We start from the raw sequence: 18845 nt of genomic DNA, 5'->3' as shown, positions 1-18845 counted from the left end.
CAGAGTATGTAGTTGTCCACCCGTCCAGACTGTAACTTCCTAACTCAAGAGGCAAGAACATTATGGGTGTCAGACTGAGAAGTCTTGCTAAAGTCAAGGTAAGGACATTTCCCTTCATCAGGTAGTCTGGCACGGTTTACCCCTGGTAAATCCATAGTGACCGTTCCCAATCATCATCGTTCCCTTTGTGCAGCAGTACTCCTAGACGAAAAGCACAAGCAACTAACTTCTCTTCTCCCAAGACCCTCATCTTCATGAAGCCTGTTATGCAGTTACTAAAGGATGACATCCCTCCGTTAAATTTGTAGGAAATAGATCGCAAGTATAAAATTTATTTGGACAATAATAGAGTCATTTGTGGCCTTGGCTGTGCAAACCACAGATGGCCTTAAGAAATAAGACCAAGAGAAATAAAGAAGTGGACTCTCCATCCAAATAAACCAGGCCTCAAGAGATCCTTACCGGAGATCCAGACCAGCTTCTTTCCAAAGTATGTCCATCAAACGCAGAATCTGGAGTGTCAACATGTCCTGTCGGAGATCTGTAACGAAAGGTTGAAACTGCGCCTTCAGTCTCTCCGTGCATTGTAGCCAAATTTTCGAATGCTTATAAGGCCTTCAGAAAAAGGTATCTAAAAATACTCATTAAGGTTTAAGTGGAATTGACCATAATTATATCATCATGACTAATAAAGTTTATACTTTGAAACCCAGTCAGAAGATGCTTCATTTATTTACCGATGTTAGAGTAAACCATGTTACATTATGGCAACACCGAGCAACACAGCTTACGTGGGAGTGTGGGAATGAAGAAGGAAAAGGAAAAATTTAAAATTTTTAGCATTGCTTACCATCACCGTTTTTAAAGATGATCCCTACAAGATCTCCTCCAAACATTTTGTTGTTGTATACTATCCACAGAGGCTTCATTTTAGAATCCATATACCTACACTTCTCAACGCTAAAAGATAACGCAACAAGTCTTTTAGTCAAATAAGAATAATTCAACTAAAAAAGTCTAAAAGTTGTTCAAAACACAACAGAACACACAGACTTCCAGTCTGGAAGTAATTAAGCATTATCTCTGCTCTCATTCCGCCACGATGCTATGGGCACTTCCCAGGTTACGAACATATCTGTTATAGATGGAAGGTATTGGATACCATGACTGGCACACACCTATCTAATGCTTACATTAAGCACCTTCATTTTCAGAGAAAATAATTTTCTTTCTATCCTTTCCCTCCAATTTTTAAACTTTATATTTAAGTGCTGTCAAAAGTTTTAACAGCTTTTGTACTTATTCTTATAAATAAACGGAAGCCACGAATGCAGTCTAATTCACTTTTAGGCTTATATTTAAATATATTTAGCTACGATAATACATTGAATAAGAGAGTATTAAGTTTCATGGTGGATCACAAAAACCTTCTAACTTGACTGATATCCGAACCTTAGGAAGATTTCCAACAGACCTTCTCTCACTACAGAGAAAGTTCCCTGTGACAGCACAGCTGCCGAACAGCCACAGGAAGCTACAGCACATTTGTGTTTCTGCTTTACCATTTCTGTGGAAAAGCTGCAGTGAAATTTTAGTCGCTCATTCATAACTTACTGCAGTTCTGAAAGTATAACAGAAGGATTCAGAGGAGACTGGAGGTCAGAAAGCGCTTCCCTGTAAGCATTTTGTTTCAAACAAGTATGCATTGCGTCTTTTCCTTTTGCTTTGCTTTGCTTCATGGCATTCAGCTTAATTAGACTATTTAAAGTCTTCATTTTATTAAGGGCTTCCACCTGAAAGAGATATTTTATTTTTAAAAGTTATTGCTCTGATTTTACACATAATATATTGCAAAATTCCAGTTCAAAACAAAACACTTAACTGAAGTATTAAATAATTCTACAATTTTTTAAAAATGGAAATAACAGATGGCAATTCAGGTGGCATTCCTGAAAAAAAAAATGAGAAAGGCCTTTTCTAAGTCGCTCATATCCCAGAAATACTATTTTTGAAAGACAGACATTGAATGGGGTGAAGGCTCCTATGCCTCAAGGCACTTTTTAAAGCATGCCTTAACATTTCCAACAGACTGAACGAGGTATTTTAATGTATGATACATTTACACAAATTTCTTCTTCAAAATACAATTTTCGTCCGCTAATCCAACAAAGCACATAACACAGGTGCCTCTATCCGTACTGAAGTCAACAGAAACATTGAGTGCTACACACCTCTAACAAAAATCAAACATTACTTGAGATAAGCTATGGATGCAGATGCCTCATCGCACATGCTAGTTGCATACAGTATGATATGGCCATATGACTCCTTGCAGACAATTTTTATGTATGTAACTACACAGACTTAACTGTAACAGAGGCTTAAATGTTTGTTCATTGAAATCCCACTGAAGTTAGGCATAAGGTAAATGCCCAAATGAGTTAAGGTGTTCCAAATCATAGTATCTCATCTAAGCAATATTGTTACCTTAAAAATGTGTAAAAAGGCAAGGCAATTACTTGCAATCAAATATCAATTAACCCTTTTTTCCCCTTCTTCTGCTTTGGAAAGTTTTGTACTGGTACGTAACTTCTAAGAGAACATGCAAACTAGCGATGTACACATACATTACACTAACAGGGAAAAGCCCTTCAGTAACAAACCTAGACAGCACATAAACCAAACATAATTTCTACATTGCATCTACATCTAAACAACTTGTTAGCCAAATATAAAATAGCTGTTCTAACAATCAGCTATATTTGCACTAGCCACAGTTAACACGCTGAGTAATACACACGTTCTCTAGCAAAGAGCATCAACTTAACAATCACAGAAGTCCATTTCTATACAAGGAAGCTTCAGTCTAGCTTACAAGGTGCTGAGTCAAAACTTACCACTTCTACAGAGAGACTGAACCCTGTCAGGCAGGATGCTGTGGAAATTGTACACAGTTTGATTATAAAACTGAGGCAATGGAGACCTGCCAGGTCAGCCATCTGTCAAAACCAAAAGCGCTCTGCTTTTCCACTATTCTAGGAGCTGTACAAACATCAGGGACAAGGGAACAAAATGGAACCTGTGTTGTACAAACAGGAACTTTTTGAAGTATTTCTACTTTGAATTTCTTCCGTGTTTGCACAGTTGGGAATTTTTTTGCCCCTTCTTTGATTGTACTGACATTTGTTTCCTGTGAAGTGCACAAAAACTTTACTGACCTTAGGTCTATTGCTTAAAGCATTTCATCACCTAATCTTTTTAGAATTTTGACAATACTAACAAGCATGCTTGTGTAAGAGATGGTCTTCTCAATGTCCTGTGAACTGCAGTAACAAAAAGCACAACAGTACGTTCCTGTTCCATGTGTCGCTCAGAGCACAGCTTCAACGCAGACAGTATCAAAACTGTTAGAAATAACACTCATCAGACGAGTATCTATTCAGTTAGGTTTTGTGGCCTGATACAGTTAATAGATTAACTCCAGAGAGAGATTTTTTTTAAAGATTTTTAGGATTACAATCTAAATTAACTTGCAAAAATTGCACTAGAGCCTTCACACATGCCTTGTAACTGTGTCTACTAATACACTTAGTGTATTTAAAAGCAAACCTCTCATGCTTATTAGGCTATTTAAAAGCAAACATATGTTTTATTTTGTTGGGGTTTTTTGGTAAGTAGCACATCTATAACAACACTAAAACGAGCATTTGGTTTACTTCAACACCTGTATTACCAGGGAGTACTACATTATACTACAACTTCAGGGGTTTTCACATCACCTCTTAACAAAGGCCAAAGCTGCAGGAAGTAGTCCTGGAGTCACCTAAATAAAGTTTAGATAGAAAGGCAACAGCTTCTATTGAGCAAGCTACCCTTAGTAGGGAAAAAAGGTCCTAAGTTTCAAGGGCACAGAAACCCTTCCCCAGTTAACAATCCAGCCAGCCTGCTGTTCTATTTGCTGAAGGTATCTCACGCATCTCAGGACGCTATAAAACCAGCTCCCTACCTCCGAGGCCCCACGGCGCTAACTGCTTTCTCTGCCAGGGAGAAAGCTCCATCCTCCATTTATTTAGCCCTTTTATTTCTCTCTCTCATGCTTTCTTCTCTTCCCCGTTCCCCAACAGATGGACTTTGTCAAGGTAACCAATAGGAGCCCCACAGGAGCAATGGAATAAGTATTTGAGTTACAAGCTGGGACAAGTCACGATTTAAAGAAGAAGGGGAAGTCCATACCTGTTTAGCAAGCACTTTCATATGAGCAACACTTCCTCGGCAGTAAGCTTCAAGTATCAAACCGAACTGCACTGAAACAGCAGGTATGTGAACCTCTGATCTATAAGAAGAAAATCTCATCAGACCACAGTATTTACAGATTAGCATTCTTCAAGCCATTAAAATGGAAAAAACCCAAACCAACCAACCAACCAAAGCCAACAACCACCAAAAACCCCACCCCACCTCCAAAAAAAACCAACCCTAACCTAGATAAAATAAAAAGCTAGATTTCTTAAGAAACAAACCACTTCTGTGCTGAACACTATGAGGACTGGCCGGTCTCAATGCATGTCGCTTGTTTCAAGGTCTAGGACTGTTCTGAAGGCAGTAATGTTAAGAGGTAGCGATTGGATATTTTACTTCAGGAACCCCTTTTATTCAAGAAAGCAGTACTGTTAACTCTTAGAAGATGATATTGAGAATCAGGGCTGATGTTAAACTGTGGATTCTCAAATTTTTGTAAGGGAAAACTCAAAATTTGCCTGAAGAGGAACACTTTGAAATAAACCACTGAACCTTATACCCGAGCCAATTATCCTTCAAAACATTTTCATGTAGTACTTGCTCTTTTTATTTAGAAATATTAAACTAAATCATGCTTTAAAGACAGAATCAACATACAGTCCACTCTGCAAAGTTTCTGCCATTCATGGAACTCATCATCAAAAGTAGCAACGACACATAGAACCGCTTTTATTTTCTCTTAAACTCTCAACAATAATATAAATTTTTCTCACTTGAGGTATAAATATTGTACTTTTACTTCATGCACAGCCAAAACAAACACTAAGGTTATATACAAACCTAATTTATCATATAGTTAGAGCTGAATGCAGTTTGGAATACTTTTGTCTAACAGTAGATTACAAACCATTGTAATACTTTTTTAGTTATAGGCTTGCTCTGATGTATAAATGCCAAAGGTAAAGAAACATAAAGAGGACCCTTAGGGGACTATGATAATGGCTGATTAGAAAAATCCTCAAGAAATCATATTTGAAAGTCCAATCAAGCTCAACAGTTTCAGAAAGACGTAAGGGAAAATCTCCTACCTTAGATGCCAAAACAACATCTGTCCTATTCTCCTATTAGCGAGTGCTCTCTCTAATAGGAATCTGGAGAGCGCACAATCAAGAAAAGGTTCGTATTTCAGGACTTGCACAAGTTGAAGAAGATACTGAGAGAGCTCTTCATCACTAGAATGAGGTACATAAAAGCAGTTAGTAACAGTGTAACCAGATTAACATTATTGCAGAAATTCAGATGCATTTGACAATTCCAACAATGACAGATTTGTTTCAATAGGAAAAGTGTTCCCCAATTTTTAACTCACGTGGAGAAGGACAATAATATACAACTTAGTGCCAGGTTGATCAATCCATCAGTAAGTTATACCCCAAACAGAACTTTAGGGCCCACAAACCTGTAAGTAAAACCCCAGTGTTCTGTCATGGGCTTTTTACAAGATCAAGATCTCAGCCTGAGTGCTAGGTTAAGCACCCGGGAGATTATTTCAAATTATTTCAGGCTGGACATTGGCTCCCTTTGACTACTCAACCTCTCACTGAGGAGCTGGACCTTTGGAACCACGTGAAGAACCCCTATAACTGAGCAGTCAGCTGCAGAGGGCATGGACAGGAACTGAGAGTAGTTGCATGTGCCTATCAAAGTCATTCAGTTTACAAAGGGGGAGAAGAGTATTCATTCCACTGAAAGCAATTCAATTAACCTGTCTTTAAAAGTAACTACCTGACAGTTAATAGGTGTTAGTAGGTGTATTAAGACACACCTACAAAGTGATCCATTTAGCCAAAATGTTTCATTTGGGGTTTTTTTGTTTGTTAAAATCATACCAACAACATGAAGGTTTTTAGAGCATAAGGAAAAGTGTATCATCTTTGAGAAACCAAAGAGTGTCCAAATTACTCCCACTTCAGAAGTGCAAAGTTAAGTATTTAGCCACGGTTCATAAACACGCCTCTTGAAAAGCCTCTATGTTAATTAACTACTTCAAGTAATATTCTGGCATAATAAAAATAATTCTAATAATTTTCTATAAAATCCTGTATTCCCCTCCCCCCCCAAAACCTCTCACACTTGACAATTACACTCTAGAACAAATGTGAACATTCTTTGACTTTTTAGTATCTTTTCTCTTATAAAATGCCTGAAGAATTTATATTATCTGCCTAAGCTGGAACGAAAAGAGTAGAAACATCTTCTGTCCATCACTTAAGACTTCAGAGATGCACATACTGAATTTTTTCATTCTCTCCATCTCACTCTGAAAAACTTCAGTGCCTTGGTAAAAACTTCCAGTTATGCTGTATTGCATTTATTTTTGCCTATTTTATTTTATTTCAGCTAATAGAAACACCTTTAGGTTACAGCTTTTACCAGCTGCCCTCATCAGACTTTTTAAAGAAGTTGAAAACTGATTTCTGGAAATCATTCCAGATGTAACAAGTCAGTATTATTAGGATAACCCAGCAGCTAAATTGCTTGTTTGCATTTGAAAGAAGTCAAAATATTCTTCTTTTTTTTTTACCCCAAAAATCTAGCCTTGACCATTAAAAAAAATTAATCATTAAACTATTCACCACAGAGAATTTAGAATTCAAGGACAGGAAATATGCAGTAATGCTGCAAATGATAATATTATACAAATCTTGCCCTACGTTACAGTGAAGAACAAAATTATATGTGATAAAGGGAGAACTGCAGATAGCGAAGGCTACTGCGAACAACAAACAAATCAGTGATTCTCTGCAGTTTTTCATTATATCCTACATCTTACATTTCTACTAAACGATACAGCCAATACCTGACAGTGTGAAGTGGCTGGATGGCAGCTTTTATAGGATTCGACTATTGTAATACTTTGTCCCTTTGTTAATAAAAAGTTCTCACACAATCTTGGCGCTCCCTTTGTCCAAGAAAGGGGTGAGCACACCCCCCTCTCCGGGACGAAAGCACACTGCTGTTCTCTAACAACACGGACAATAATGGTCTTTGAATACAAGGTCCCCGAATAAGAAGGTTTTATTTGGCTGCCAATGCGCTTATCTAGAAATTAGACTGCTTTATTTGGTCACCTATTCAACCTTTAAATCTTTCCTCTTTAGGTTCTTTTTCTTCCAATAGACAAACAGAATGCAGTTTTTCACCCCAGAAATCTTCGCATGCTGAAGTAATACAATATACTCACCTCATTTGTTTTAAACAACCCACTGCATATTCTCTCACATACTGGTCTGGATAATTGAAATCCAACAATTCTAATGCTTCTCTAGGCAGCAGCTTGGGCCATATCTGAAGGAGAGCCTGAAGCTGTTTTAAAAAGATGACTATTAGGTGATAGATAAAGCAACTACTTAAGAAAAGAGACGGGTATAAATGCCCATAATACAGAGTATAAATGCTCATAACAACAGAATGAGGTTACAGACTGAGCGGGAGGGAAGGGGGGGGGGGGAATAAATAATTCTGGGAAAATGGACCCACTTCTGATTCAGTTTTTTACCCTTTAAAATTGTCCAGATTGGGTTTTTTGGCACCAGTGGCACCAAGTCTCATTTACACAGCCTGAAAAGGTCTGTTTCTTCGCGCATAGACAGGACACACAGCAAACAAATATTAGGTAACCCCAGATGTGTATGTTTTAGAATCAGAGTTTCAATAAAATTTAGAAAATGGTTTATAAATGCTCTCATAAATATATAAATATTTTGGTAATGGTAAAAGGTTTCCATTAAAAACAAGTTTAAAGAAGGCTTTTGTTTTACCAAAAATATTTATCCACCTCAAGCGATGGAGCCTTTTTGCACATGCATTGTGCATAGTAATGAGCTTCAATTGCAAAAAGGATGATTCAGGTTAGGTATTTTTAAAAAAAAACCCCAATACCAAAAACAATGATCTGTGGGGAAAAAATTACAGAACCCACTAGTGTAGTATTTTGGACTACTAAGTAGTAAAGCATCTAGAGATCTCATAAAATAAACTGAGTTTATTGCATTTTAATGAAGCTACCCACTGAGGGTATACTTTTAATAATATATAGTTGTATGACTGAAACAATACACTATTACTTGAAGTAAACAAGCTTGAACGTGTAAATGCATTGTATCAACAGCACAAGATGTTTTCTGTCTGTAGGAAACAAGTCATAACTCAGGATGAAAACACCCTTTCCTACAAACTAGATAATGTAGGTATTTCATATTTAAATCATTCAGGTTTTATAAGTTGGTATTAAGATCTTATTTTCCTCCTGATTTAGTAATCCTGTTACAGCAACAGTGAAAAATGTCTGTTTTCTACTCTATGTCATAGCTGAGCAAATGTTTGCAGTTCAATTGAGACAAACACGTATGAGTTCATAGTCTCAACCCGCATGTACCAGGCACGCTCATAACTCTCCTCAAACACCGTGGGGGCAGATTCTGAACTGGTTCATCTCTGCCGTTTTGTGAAATTCAGAAGGCAAGAAATGGGCACGGCTCAATGACAGTGTGAAACCAGCCTCCATGCTACAATGCCAGAAAGAATCAATTAAACTGTTTCCATGGGCCAAAACTGGTACGAACACATGAAAGATTCATAATGATATAAAGTAAAATTAAAGGTATTTTTAAATACAGATGTCACATTCCCACAGAAACATACACCCAAGCCGTATTCAATCCATAGCCCAGTAAGGGTCAATGACACCATCACCACTTATATATCATGAATACTTGTTCTGAAATTCTGAAAGAAATACTAACACTGGGCAGATACTTAATACCATATAACAGATGTTGAAAATGCAAGCAGCAGGTATGCTTGTCAGACACACAGTAAAAAAACTTAGAATGTATCAGATCTTTTAGACAATCTACTTTAAATCCGGTGCAAAACTGACAAAAATATAGAAACATTTTGTTAATAATGATACAAATGAATGGAGAACCTGAAATACAGTCTGAAAAGTCAAGTCAAAGTGGCCCTGCAGGCCTCATATATCCGGCGATAGATTTTGAAAGTCATGGTCTACAGCGTGTACATCAACTGTGAAGTTTATTTGAAGATACAGAGCTCCTCACTTTGACCGCTGAAATTATTTCAGAGGTTACTACAATGAGAAAACATTAAGTGATACAAGCTTAGAGGAAGCAAGATCTAAACGACTTACAAAACAGCCAAGAAAATTCCTCAAATCACTTCTGCTCTGTTCACGTTCTGCCTTGGAACTTAACAGAGAAGCACAGTCCCACCAGCTCCACACCCCAGGTGTGCTGAGGGCTTCTCAAATGTGCAGGTGAGAGGGTATCACAAACACTTGTTACATTTGGACAAAAGAAACGTGTACCACGAAATGCCCTCATCTGCTTTGGCAACAGAGAGGTAGCTCTGAAGAACTTCCAAGTACATCTAATCTGTAAAGAAATTTTACATTTCAAAACTCGTGTTTCAAGTTCTTAACATTTCTCTGCAATATCTAACAGGTGGAAATGCCTCACACGTGAAATACTGCACACTCCTCTCACACAGTCTGCAACTCCTCACAAGCTGTGAGAAAGCAAGGAACTCAATTCTCAACAACAATCTAAAGGTTGAGAGAAAACTCAAATTCAGCCTTGGTGTATCAATATTTTTTCTATAAAGAAATAACCACAATTTCTTTCCTAATAAGACAAGTTCACTGTAAGAGACAGTGCAATTAAGCAGGCCAGTATTTTTATTCTAAATATTTCAAGTATTTCAAAAATTAGTTGCCCTCTCTCTAATTCTCACTAACGATGGTGTCACTTCACTGAAAGTGGGTGGATTTTTTATTTTTTTTTAAATAATGGTTAAGTTCTGCTCCAAGAATAAATACTGCTAATGTGAAATCTGCTAACAAGTTCTGCCACTGTACTACTCTGCTGGGCCAGGAGGTGATGGCAAAAGTAAAGGCAAACACCTTCATAATTCCTTCAGGGCAACTATTCTACTAAAATGTTGCAATACAACGAGAGCTGGGATGAAATCTATTCAGTAAATAATATAAGAAGGCCACTTTAATCCATTGTATATAACTTTATGGGCCATTGAATCTTTAATAGGTTAAAGATTGTCTACAATTAATTTCTAAAAAACACCTTACTACTTTTGAACTGCATTAGTAGAAATACAGTTATTTAGTTAATTTTTCTTATAAACAGCTGGTCTTTGGTTGGGTTTTGGGTGGGGTTGAGTGGGTTGTTTGGTTTTGTGTTTGTTTGGTTTTTTAGAAACTTTTTGCCTTAAGTGTCAAGACTTTTACTGCAATGCTTACTGCTAACAATAGGCATTAAAAAAACTTCTAGTACCACGGCATGCATGTTGTAGCAGCACAAATACTGCAACACGCAGCTAGTACTATATACTTTTAATTTTAATGGGAGGTATATTATGAGTCCTGCTACTTCTGGAATTCATAAAATTCATGAGGCCTTACCTGAAAAGTTAAGTCACTGGGAATACTTACATGTCTATGTATAACAGAAATATTTGGCGTGTTTAAGATAGACTATTCTTGCTGCCAAAACCAATATTAAAATATAAACGACACTATTGTCTATACATAAGCAAACACCCAACATAAATACTACATTCCTTCCAGAAAGTACACAGTAACAAGCAAGATGACTACATATTTTCAGCCATCTGTTTAATTAAAATGCTTCATACATATTTTTTAATATTCCAAATTTAAAGAACTTTGAGCTGTCAGCTAATACCCACACTCCAAATAACGTTTCAAAACTCTGCTACCAAAGGCCATATTTCCAAGGCACTCACAAGCATTCAGAATGCTTTTTCCTTCATATATTTCAGTAAGTAGACAAATACTTACATTTCTACAGTTTGTATTTCCAGATAACTTTTAATAATAGACAATAAATTCAGAGGGATGTAATGGTATTACTAAGGAACAAAGGATTCTTGCATGTGAAAGAACAGAAGTGAGCAAGGAATGCTCACATTCCTTGAGCAGCACCGGTCTTCAAGTCCTTCATTACCTGCAGTTACTTCGAGAGACCCTCAAACAGTCAACATGATGAGAATAAAATATTCTGTACCACTAGCAGGTATCATATCTCTTTGAAACATCATCTGTCTGTCTCAATGAGGCTTAATTACCCAGTCTGAGATGTGGATTTTTATAGCCTTTGAGCAGTTTAACAATTTTTAGATGAAGCTTTATTTCAGATCTTGATTTACACACTTAAACTTCTCTTTCTCTTGTTTTTTAACAACCTTATAAAAGAATTTCTTACTGTGAGGGTGGTCAAATGCTGGAACATTGCCCAGACAGATTGTGGAGTCTCCCAGCGGTGGAGATACTCAAAGCTCAGATGGACACAGTCCTGCCGTAGGTGACCACGCTTGAGTACCGGGGATTGGACTAGATCATCTCAAAAGGCCCCTTCCAACCTAAACGATTCTGTGATTCTGCGGAACTCCTTGCATTTAAGATCAAAGTTGAGCACAAGATTTTAAAATTAGCCTGTATAAATAACGGCTGTGCCCCTCTCATCATTCAGAGGACCTCTGAAATGCATTTTGAGTTTGGGGTTTGTTTTTGGTTTTGTTTTTTAAAGATAAGTTCTTGCTTATGTGTCCAGGACACAGCCAGTTTACAATGAACTTTGGTTCATACAATAGTACCATTTCAAAATGTCTATACTTGGGAAAGAAACCCTATTTACTCATTCTTTGACTCCAGCGTTTTTCCCCACCACCACCATCTCTTCCCTTACCTGAGCAACATCTTCAAGTTTGTTCCATTTTAAAGACAGCAGCAGTTTTGGCAATGATTGTGGAAAATTTTCACGACAGTCATATCGCAAAGTCCAAATAAGATCCATTTCATTTTCACAGAGTTGAGATAAAGGATCTCTTTCCATTATTTCTTTTAGCACAATATAAAACTTCTTACCACCTCGACCCTAGAAAATGAGAAATGTATAAAGTTTGATATATTCAGTAAGATTCTTGTATTTTAGCTCAAATACTAGAAATCTTACGCCAGGAAGAACATCAAATAAAACTCATGAAACACGGGGGAATGACTACTATGCCTTTCTTTCAGATTTCAGGTTCCTCAAGCTCAACTGCAATTAATAGACTCAAAAGTCAGTGTACTGAAGTTTCTGAAAAATAACTAAACTTCAGAGTTCACGACACTAGATGGCAATATTTCTATTTTCCAACTCTAACACGGAGAAGTTTCATTTAGGATGCATATACTTTCCCCTTTTGTTTTTTGAGTGAGCAAATTCAATGGATATATATATAATTTTATTTTTTTTATTAAAAGCCAAAAAAATACTTTTCCAACAATAATCAAAGAGAAGTACACTTGCTAAGTATACAAACACATACTTTTTTTGTCTTCTAATCCAGACTTGTCTGTTCCAGACATTTTGCTCCATTTTATATCTCTGAAACATTAACACTAGCACTGATTCTGTAAATCAGTTTGTATGAACGGGTCTTCACTCTGGCTCAGTTAATACCTTCTGTCCCAGCCATGCCCTTATGCAAACTGCAAGGGCAGAGATTAAAGCAACGGCATCGGCAACAACAGCATTCCATAAATTAATGGGAGACAAAAGAAACTGCTGCTTCAGGGTAAGGAGGTAGTAGTTGAAGGGAATAAATTAGTTTCAATATATATTTTGAAAAACAATATGGCAAGCTGTAAATTCTGAAGCAAACTTTTATCTTCACAAAGCTGAAGAAGTTTCCACATAATTTTAAGAGGCAGGCCAAAGGTCTTTACGTTAATGGAAAATAGAAAAAAAAAAAAAAACAAAGGAAAGCTCAGAAGAAATGGTAGGCAAAAATTAATTAGGATACATAGCAGAAACAAACAGCTCTCATCAAATAACACTCTGCACAGGCTTCCCACCTGTCAAAAAATATATCTGCTGCACACAGAACTCCTGCTTAGCTCCTCCTAGAAATGATAAGTGCCTGGGCCTTGTATTGTGCTGAGATGTTTTAAGTAAATATTTTCATGTAAAAATACCACATAAGTATAAATTCTTTAGGGGTAAATAGACTTTAAAAAGCTAGATGAATTGCAATGCTTGTTTAGTAAAACTAAGTACATACTCTCTTTCTGTATCAAAATAAGTAAACGGTCTTGACAATAAAGGTGATTCTTGTATCTGAAAACGTTAATCTTTCAAATGAAAAGTCACAATACTGTCAGGTTTGCAGGCTGCTATTTAAGATTTCCAATTATTTGTACACTAAGTTGTTTGCACCCCAAGTAGTTTTCACTTTTCCTGAGCACTTTAGGCTCTTGGTATTGTAACTGAAACATCTTTAATTAGCTGCTTTATTCTTATATAAAATGCAGCTATTATTACTCCTATTACTCTTACTACTATGCTTTCATCGTCTTAAATTGTGCCCTTCTGTATTTCTGTATATAATACAAAGAAAACGTGTTCCAAATCCGTAGAGTACATAAAGCAATTGTGCTTTTTGGCAAAAAGCAGCCAATAAGCCCAAAATATATTGAAAAAAAATGATATACACCTGAATTTTAAGGCAGTTCACCAAAGTGAATTATGTAACAAAACAGAACCAGTAGAACTGTTCATTATTTGAACAGTTGACATATATTTCTAGATTGATGCAGAAGATAAAACCAAAAAAGCCTAGAAAATTAATTTTAAAATAGTTCTTAGCAGATGCTTACCGCCATTGCAGCATTGTCACTGCTTCTCGCAATCTCAGCTGCCTTTTCAAGTATCTGCAAAAAGATAATTTTAAATACATTAGATTTAAAAACAAATATGACTGCATTGAAAGAATAAATATTACAGAAATGAATCAGATAAGGAAATTTTATTATCTTTTAAATAATTACAACACTATTATTTTGTACATACAGTGATATAAAATGGACTTCTATACTGTGTCCCTTTTCTAATCTGCAGGACTATGGATATCAGGAAAAGGAGCGCTCATGATTACCTCCATTTTCTCTTTCTTCATCATTCCTCGGCCAAACAGTCTTCCCTGTAGCAGTGTCTTTCATTTCTGTTTGCATTTCCTCCTCATTTTTCAGTACAGCAAACCAATTCCTTGATTCTAAGTCATCCTTTGCTTTCTCATCTCGACTCCTGCTGTTTTTGAGGGCACTGCTTCCATGAGTGATACCTGTCACCCACATATCCACACTTCTAGCCCTGTTTCAGCATGAATCCTCAAACTCCGTTGTTTCACCACCCTCTCCGATTGCCCATATGATCTCAATTAGCATTTCAGTTATTTCTCTAAATCCGGGATCTTCCTTTGTGTAACATCATGAACAGCCAGCTTCCAACAAGAACTCATTTCATGATAAAATTAATATTCCACCAAGAAGCTCTCAAAACTGCTTAATATACAGCGACTCTCAGGAATTGCTACTTTTCTTAACAGCAAAGCAACATTTCCCCAGAATCTCAGCTCCGAGTTACTCTTGCTCCCTTTTTTTCCTGGCCTTTTGAACATTCTACTTAGTTTTTGAAGTAATAAATCATGACAGGTAGTTAAGTACAGATGTAAATACAGTTCTTCAAACTATATTCTGCACACTACTGCAACCAGCAGAGACGTGTTAGAGCGGTGACTGCCTTGGCTAATCAGAGCAGCTGCACTGGTCAGGCAGGTATAACTACACTTGTCAGATGCTGCTGCTTTGAGGAACAATTAATAAAACAAAATATCAATTAAGAAAGAAGTCTAAGGAACTACACCATCTCCTTTCCCTCAGAGGTCTGCCTCTCCCATCACCCAGGAACATAACACCACCCCCAGACACAGGTTCAGCAAGACTTGTATTGTCTTTGCTCAGGCAACATGAGGAACAACAAAAGGCTACAATAGTCAGAACATAAATACCTAGCAGCTAAAGTCCTTAAAAAGGCACATTAACTTGTTTTATTTTTTTCCTCTGTATGAAATGCTTATTAATATGATGCATTACATCTGCTACTTGGCTACAAAGCTTGTTTACATACTGTGTGAGAAAACACGCATAAACAAAACCACAATGCCCTAATTCTGTGTTTGATGATTGCCTCCTTGTGCTTTTTAGAGTTACGCTGTTTGCAAATAAACTTCAAAAGTTTCCACAAGTCCAGCTTTGTTCAACTGAACTACGAGCCCCTCGGTGTGTCAGCAGCACTGGTCATTAACCAGCCCGATATACAGCTCCTGTGTCAGACAACAGTTTTCTTATCAAGGCAGTTTTGCTCACTCAGCCCCAAAACAGCCCTTCACTGCAAGTGGATTGATGCTATGATCAAAAAAGATTCATCTATTTTTGCACATTATGTTTCTTAAAATAAAGATCTGGCATCTGATTCTGTTTTCTTGGCAGAAACAAACAACACCACTGGGAAAATTAGAAGCAGCCATACACCAAGTGAGTCTCATCTAGACAATTTTGAAAAACAGATTCTCAGTTGATATAATTTAAGCAGCTACAATGTTACTGCTGATCCAACAGGACCTTCACCAAGAGAATCCTCCACAGATTTGGTATCTTACTCTCATTTCCTAGTGAGAAATTTCAGTATACCCACAGAAATGGAACGAATTATCAAAAAGTTCAGAGTTTCGATTTTCTCAGTGATACTACAGACTAGTTTCTTAACTCTAGGGAATTGCAAGTAGCAAAATTACTAGAAAAAAAAAAAAAGAACTGCTAAAAAATCACACATTTAGCATTTAGTAGCATTTCCTCAAAGTTGAATGCTTCCAATTAATGTTTCATTACCAGCTCCACAATCACTTTATAAAGATGCTCTGGGATTTTCTATGCAGGATTTCTCAGGTACGGTTCAAAAAGGGGGCAAAGCCACAAAAGAAAAAAATCCAGCAGCCAAATGGAAGTCACATGGGATGGTGAAGACCATCAGAAACTACCTTAATGTCAATACATCAGGTAACTTACTCGGTAAAATATTTTGTCTGTACTGACCTGAGCATTTTAACATACTGAAAACATGGTATCACAGGTACAAGCAAAAGGAACAACAGAGCTAGAACAAATATGCTATTACTTAAGAAACATGCTTTAACATGCTTGTAGCAGCATTTTTCTTTAGAAAATGCAGCTTTTTTCTTTAGAATTTAAATACATTTAGCGTAACAAGCAAAAAATGCAAAGCATTACAAATAAACCAATAACAAAACTGACTAAAATATGCCCAGTGTGAAGAGAAAACCGGTCAATCATAATTAAGATGACAATGAGTCAGTACTGTTTTAGCTCTTAATGCATTTCCAATGCTGTTTTAATACAAGAACAAATACTGTGCCAATAAGGTAGAAAAAAAACCAACCCAAAATCAAAACAAAAAATCTGTCTTGTTATTTGATTTAATTTTGACAAACCTTAAACCCAAAATCCCTCTTTGATGAAGCTGATAAAGCATGGTGGTTTCTGTCTTTTTGTTCATGCCCCACAAAGGTGCAAAACTCTCTCTCTCAAAAAAAAAATTCTCTAAGTGCTTATTAACTTTCCCAAAACCAAAATTCAGACTAGCATATGTATGACTTAAACCTTGTTTTTTCAATGCATCATTATCTGTTTTAACACTTATTTTGTAACTTGTTTCCCAGCCTTACCTTTATTTGCTGGTTGTGAAGAACTTGCTTATCTACAGACACTACCACATGTATTCTAAATACACACTTCCTTTCAAAGTACACATTCTTATCATATCTGTAAAAAACTGTAGGCAACTTAAGTGGATTTAGTTCAAGAGCAGACCTTGAGGAATCCTTTTCAATACAGTATTAAGGCTCTATTTATCCTTAAAAGGACATTTTCCTCATAGAGGCAAGAAGCATCCCAAAGAATGGGTAACGTGCATTTGTACGAAGGAGTATCAGATCTGTCTGGACCACAGGCAAGTACACATTGAAGGTTTCCAGAATGGCAGGTAAGTTTAGCTTTTTGTAAGGTCACTGATATTGGAAACTGATTATGCTTCTGACCCTCAAGAGACCACGTACAAAGTATTTTTAAAAGCATAAGTCTTCAAAATACTATCTGAAAACCCTGAAGTCAGAGCACCAGCACTCTCAGGCAGTGCAAGTTTAAAAACCTGCAGAATGTCAACTAAAAGGCAGGAAGTGGGGAATTCAGTCGAAAAGGCAGTGTTGAAAGGAAAGAAGAAATAGCTGTCTACATGTAAGCATTCATGCTCTGGATGTCATAGCTTACCTTATCAAAGGGAGGGTAATTAATAGGCTGTTTTGAATATTCTTGAAATCTAATGTGCAAAGCTGTTGCATTTTCAGTGTAAGGGTTAGTCTGGACAGTTCCCATTGGATTCAACATTTCTTCAAGTTCATCTGAAACATTAGAACAATTAATGTTATGGGTAAGGGATGTACTAAAATTAAAAAGTCTGAAAGGCAAAGATGCAATAAGAAATTTATTATGGAATCCAATGGACAGAAGCATGTTCTGCTGCACAGCACTTTTACTACAATGCACTGCATTTCCAGCATAAACCACCCGTATCTCCTACATTCACAAATGCTGGATTATCACCCAACTGATTTTTCTCTTCCAGAATAAACATAACAGTCAAGGGAAGCTGAGATATCCCTACACTGAACCAAATCCCAGTAAGATCTGCAGCTTCTGTAAACAAGTTTACAGAAACTTGTAAACTCTGTATCAAATAGTATGAAAAAAAGAAGAGAGCGTTAAGCCAGATTTCTTTCAGCATTACAGCCAAGCGGATACAGGTTTCTCAGGATGGAATGAAGAGTGACATGGAGATTTCATACACTCCTACTAACCGATCGGAATGTCAGGGAAGGAAGACTTTAAAAAAATTCTAATTCACATCTTTTGCTGATGTAAATACTATCACACACAATATAGCTTATCTATTTAGCTGAGGATGCAGAGCACAGGGAACCAAATGAAACCTAAGCTGCATCTTAAAAACAGATATAACTAGAAACAAACTTGCATCTATTTTTATGTGATTTTCCTTCCACAACAGATAAAACCTCTCGAGTACTATCTCCAAGCAGACTCTTGTCCTTCCTCCTTCCTGATTTCACTTTCAGGAAAAGGACACTTTCAGGAAAGAGATTAAAAAAATATGTATGTATGCACATAAAAAATACAAATAGTAAAAAGATTATGACAGGAGAGTGGGACATGCATAAAGTAATTATTCTAGTATTTGATACTACTCTTCTTTAATTTTACAAGTATTTAAAGTCCAAATCTTAAAAGTTAAACTTTACCAGGAAATGATGACCAGCTGTGAAGTACCAGTTCTCCGTTCTTCAACTGTCCTTTATAATCAAATACCATGGTATTTACCCAGGCTACAGGATAATGCTATTAAGGGAAAGAATTTTTACATGGAAAGTAAGATGCCAGTGAACATTACTATGCAGGAAGCACGACAATATAAATAAAATTGAAAGGGTTGGGTTTTTTTAAATGGTGATATCTTTCAGAAAAGCTGTTAAACATATGCATAGTTTTTTGTATGTACTCCAGTACCAGGGAGGAC

The 18845-nt window shown here is 36.6% G+C and overlaps 1 protein-coding gene across 1 annotated transcript in view; it reads right to left on the bottom strand.

Annotated features, from left to right (window-relative positions):
- PIK3CB (phosphatidylinositol-4,5-bisphosphate 3-kinase catalytic subunit beta) overlaps positions 1-18845 on the bottom strand; it is a 46300-nt gene that overhangs the window by 12190 nt on the left and 15265 nt on the right. The window contains exons 8-17 of the mRNA XM_074153277.1: positions 18571-18667; positions 17525-17655; positions 14000-14053; positions 12045-12233; positions 7484-7605; positions 5328-5471; positions 4234-4333; positions 1615-1793; positions 851-960; positions 463-541 (exon numbers count right to left, since the gene is read on the bottom strand). Coding sequence (XP_074009378.1) covers positions 463-541; positions 851-960; positions 1615-1793; positions 4234-4333; positions 5328-5471; positions 7484-7605; positions 12045-12233; positions 14000-14053; positions 17525-17655; positions 18571-18667 — 1205 coding nt within the window. The remainder of the gene's footprint in view (positions 1-462; positions 542-850; positions 961-1614; positions 1794-4233; positions 4334-5327; positions 5472-7483; positions 7606-12044; positions 12234-13999; positions 14054-17524; positions 17656-18570; positions 18668-18845) is intronic.

Source organism: Numenius arquata, chromosome 9 (genome assembly GCF_964106895.1).
Source record: "Numenius arquata chromosome 9, bNumArq3.hap1.1, whole genome shotgun sequence".
Taxonomy (NCBI): domain Eukaryota; kingdom Metazoa; phylum Chordata; class Aves; order Charadriiformes; family Scolopacidae; genus Numenius; species Numenius arquata.
Note: the sequence above shows the minus strand (reverse complement) of the source record. Positions and strands in the feature narration are given on the sequence as shown.